Source organism: Physeter macrocephalus, chromosome 11 (assembly GCF_002837175.3).
Source record: "Physeter macrocephalus isolate SW-GA chromosome 11, ASM283717v5, whole genome shotgun sequence".
In the NCBI taxonomy this organism is placed as follows: domain Eukaryota; kingdom Metazoa; phylum Chordata; class Mammalia; order Artiodactyla; family Physeteridae; genus Physeter; species Physeter macrocephalus.
The window spans coordinates 31,141,476-31,146,345 of record NC_041224.1 but is presented as its reverse complement, the minus strand read 5'-3'; the positions used below and the strand labels follow the sequence as shown (position 1 = coordinate 31,146,345).

At 38.2% G+C, this 4,870-nt stretch overlaps 1 protein-coding gene across 1 annotated transcript in view; it reads right to left on the bottom strand.

Annotated features, from left to right (window-relative positions):
* The window catches only part of GDI2 (GDP dissociation inhibitor 2), a 79,389-nt gene that overhangs the window by 51,728 nt on the left and 22,791 nt on the right, over positions 1-4,870 (bottom strand). Inside the window, exons 5-6 of the mRNA XM_028494854.2 lie at positions 1,087-1,285; positions 693-824 (exon numbers count right to left, since the gene is read on the bottom strand). Of these exons, the coding sequence (XP_028350655.1) occupies positions 693-824; positions 1,087-1,285 (331 nt within the window). The remainder of the gene's footprint in view (positions 1-692; positions 825-1,086; positions 1,286-4,870) is intronic.

Genomic DNA, 4,870 nt, shown 5'->3' with positions numbered 1-4,870 from the left:
GCCTGCCAATGCAGGGGACACGGGTTCCATCCCTGGTCCGGGAAGATCCCACATGCCGCAGAGCAACTAAGCCTGTGCGCCACAGCTACTGAGCCACAACTACTGAGCCCACGCGCCACAACCACTGAAGCCCACACGCCTAGAGCCCATGCTCCGCAACAAGAGAGCCACTGCAATGAGAAGCCCGCACACCACAACGAAGAGTAGCCCCCACTCACCGCAACTAGAGAAAGCCCGCACGCAGCAACAAAAACCCAACGCAGCCCAAAAATAAATAAATAAATAAATTTTTTTTGAGTGAGTACATATTATTCCTTTTATATAATAAAACTTCAAAAACAGGCAAAAGTGTTCTACGGTGATAGGAATCACAAATGTAGTTGTTACAGTGCAGGGGTGGTGGTGATTATGAGGGGATACAAGGGAACTTCTGGAGTAAGGAAAATGTTCTACATCTAGATTGGAGTTTTGGTTACAAAGGTCTATATATATGTCCAACTCTTTTTTTTAAACCACAGATCTGTGGTTTCACTGTATATAAATTTTACTTCAATAAAAACAAAAAGCACCTCACCACTCACAGACAAGTCTTGTCTCATTATTCACAACCACAACCATATCATAAACTACCGTTCAAGACGAGGTTCAGGATCAGTGAGGTTTTAGAACAAAGATTAAACATGGGCTCTCACCGTGCAAATCCTTGTGGCAGTTCTCCAAGGCCATAGAGTGGATAAAGGTATGGGCTTTTGCCATATCTTGCCAAAGACTCACTGTAAAGTTTAATCCTATTAATGGTTTCACAACATGGTTGATCTAAATAGCTAGACAAAAGGAAATGACCATTAGAAAAGGGCTTTGGTTTGCATTCTTATATTCAATTTAAAATCTTTTTCTGAATGGATTTTAATTCAACATCTCCATATTTTACTTAAAAGGCGCTAACTCTAATGTGCAGTTAGAACTTCTTCTTTAGTAGTATAATAGAGCTATATATTTGTTTTGTTAGAATTTCCACTCTGCAGAATTGGGAAATTCAGTGAAGAATTCCAAGAAAAATGTAAATCTAAAAACCAAAAAACTTACTCATCAGTTCTGTAAAGTGCCAGGGCATGACCAGTAAAATCTATAACATCTTGGCCCAGGTCAAATTTCTTATACACCTCTCGCATTGCCGTCTTCTTAGGATCAATGCCCTCAAAAGTTCTAGGATCATTCTCATCAAAGTTGGCAACATACACCAGGAATTTTCTGAATCGACGTTTTTCAAACAGCCCCATTAGGCCTAAAAAAGAATTTTTCAAAAAGCACACACTCACAATAGGACACTGAGGAAAAGAAAATGTGAAAATAAAGTTTAAATATTTTATGTTATCTGAGGCTCTTCTAAGGCAATGTGCAATTTAAAATATGGGAGTTTGGACATTGCTTTAAAATAAACTGACAGTTTCATAACACTTTAAAATAAACTGTCATAATTACAATAGATCAGCTATTAAGCCTTCAATTTTACACTACAATTACAAGTAATTATAACCAGTAATTAATTAAATGCAATATGTATAATTATACCTCTTATTAGGTACAAGATAAATAAGACTGAAAAACTATTATTCATGAAGGCATCTATCTGAACGTTTTTTTGACAGCTCTGATCTGTACTCCAGCAACTGCCTAAAACTCTCAATGCACTTCATTTTTTTTTTTCTTTTCCTGTATGCTAAGATAAACTCTGGTATTTAATGAAAAAGCAGCTTAGATACCAAGAACAATCTGACCTCAAAGAAATTTAGATGCTGGTTATGCTGCCAGTCACTTTAATGAAGTCCTAGATAAGCAGTTCACTGCTTTTTACACTAAAAAGTAGATCAGGCGAAAGCTATGAACTACCACCTAAGAAACCCTCAGTTCTTCCTACTAGTCAGGATCCCTACTACTGTAGATAGCTGGTAGAAAGACAAAGTCAAAGAAAAAGAAAATTTTCTGGTTCCATCTCCTTCTTCCCCTTTCTTAAACCATATGGCTACTTTAAAAACAACTATAGCTTTAAAAATAAACGCTTAACCATTTCTTTTATATCTGTTGACAGCTGATTATTTTGATATTTTAAACATTATTTCCCCCAAGACTATAGCTGAAATCAACAAAACTGAAAATTAAAATGATCATGAGGCTATTCATGACAGCTGACGACATTTAACTTTTTAAATTAATATTTACAACGTAGCTTTAAAAAAATGGACAGACTGCATACACAGTAAAAGCAAAAGGCTAAAAAGAAATATTCTATTACCACACAGCCCCCTACTTAAGACACAAGTGTAGTTTCAGCAGAAGGTGTAAAACAGCCAAAGGAAACCGAGTCACCACTGCAACGCACTTACAACTCGGGGGTCACTCTGGTGGACACTGCCTGTTGGAACCTAAAGCTCTTACCAACAGTTTATTGTTGAGTTATCACATAACTTCTCTTAAAATAAAAATGAAAATCTACTGTGTATTCTTAAATTCCCCACTCTTTCCCTCTTTTCATCTCCCTCCCTCCTCCAAGCCTTGAGCCTGACAGGGACGCTCTCCCAGCACAGTGGACTCCTGTCTCCCAGCACAGGGGAGATGCTCTAAGCTGCTCCTCCATCCCTTTATGTCGGAACCAGATACCAGTGCAATTACCAACATGTGAGAGACCCTTTGCCCATTCTGAAAAAGTCCTAATTTAACGAATTCAAATATTATTTCCTACCGTGTAATTTTTATAACAGCTACTTCTATATGACGATGCCTTCCCTGGGCACACTATTTAAACCAGTAGCCCCACCCTCACTCCCTCCTTTCATCTCCATATCCATCTGATATGCTTTTATATCAGATTATACCACCATCTGAAATGCTTCTCCTTATTTTTCTATAGCCAGTCTCCCACTAATGGAAGCTCCAACAGGGAAAGCATTTTGGTTTATTTTTCCTTCTGTTGCACCCTCCCTACCCCCAAACCTAGAAGAGTGCCTTGCATATAGCAAGTGCTCAATAAATATTCAATCCATATAATTAACATCTGATGGGACTGAATATAAAAGAAGTTGACTTATTCATATACTGGACATACAATATATAAAGAAAATACTCAAATTATATGATAAAAGGACTAGAAAAAATGTTTTTCACAATTAGTCCATTGAGTTGTACCTTTACTCATTTCAAATGGTTTTACTTTTCCCTTCATTCTCTTGCACACTGAGGGTTATTTACCAAAAAAGACACTTATGTCAAGACTTTTAAAACAGAATAAAGCTACAAAATCCAGAGCAGTTTCAATAAGAGAACAGAAAAAAGCGTTCCAATTAACTAACAGGTATAAGATTTGACAAGTGAATAAAAAAATAAAAAATAGAAAAATCAGAGTAGAATTAACATCACAAGAAAAGCACTAAAACATGGCACACGACATGTCATTCTGACAGTGGACCTAAACAGCCTCACTCCAGTTCACAGCTGGGCTTTGCAGCAGGCACACCAACTCCTGACGGCCACAAGCCCTGAGAGGTCAAAGGGGCTCCCGACAAACAGATGCCTCACAGCAGTAAGAGTGAGAACAAACAAGCAAGCTAAAGATTCAACCGAGGATACAAGATTTTGCTGGGCACGTTTCAAAGCTATTCATGAAAATGTCTCAAACTTCTCTGAACATAGTATCTGTGTTCAACATTACTCTAGAAGCCAAATATACTTCTCATTTATTTGACTAAAATAACATTTGACCAATGAACAAATATTTATTGGAACCTTGAGGTTTTAGCTGGCATCATGACCTACCACAAGAATCAACAGTATATACAGCTCCTAAAAAAGCCTATGTAAACTTAGGCTACATTAATAGAAATATATTGTCCTAGGAAAGTAAAAGTCCCAAGGACACTGAGTGGGCAGACAACACTTGGAGAATCAGGTCTGGTCTGGCTCTAATTCTACTATATGTAAGATAATCTTGGCAAATCAAGAGAATTTCCAAAGAAAAGTGGCCAAGAAACCTAGACGGCATATTATATGAGAAACAACCACAGGAACTGGAAATATGTAGCACGGAGAAAAAAGGAATTCCAGTGTACGTAACAGTTGTTAAAATATCTGAGAAGCTACATTTATATATTAGTTCAGCAGTTAAGAGTGTGGGGTTCTTGAGTCTGACAAATCTGGCTTCAAACTAGTTTTACTAGTCATGAACTAGGCTACTTTGCGCTCTTTCACACCTGTATACCTCGGTGTTCCCATCTGTCAATATAGATAATAGCACCACGTCTCAGAGGATTGTAGTGAAGGACTATATAAAATAAACTTAGACTATACACATAAAATAATTAGTACATAAATGCCTGCACATAATGTTCAAAAATGTTAGCTATAATTAAAAGCATAAAATAATTTGTTTTTATTTATCTTTCTCTTGAACTTCCCACCCTCTACACTTTTCCTACCCCATTCATTCATTCTGCCTAGAATTGTCTTGCCTGCCATTCCAACTTCAAAATCCTATCCATTAATATAAAAACAGTTGCTGATAAGGTAGTGATTGGTAAAAATTCATGAAACTGTATACTAAAATAGGTAAATCCTAGTGTATGTAAATTAAACCTCAATAAATCTAACCTTAAAAATACATACATTAGGGGCTTCCCTGGTGGCGCAGTGGTTGCGCGTCCGCCTGCCAATGCAGGGGAACCGGGTTCGCGCCCCGGTCTGGGAGGATCCCACATGCCGCGGAGCGGCTGGGCCCGTGAGCCATGGCCGCTGGGCCTGCGCGTCCAGAGCCTGTGCCCCGCAACGGGAGAGGCCCCAGCAGAGGGAGGCCCGCATACCACAAAAAAAAAAAAAAAAA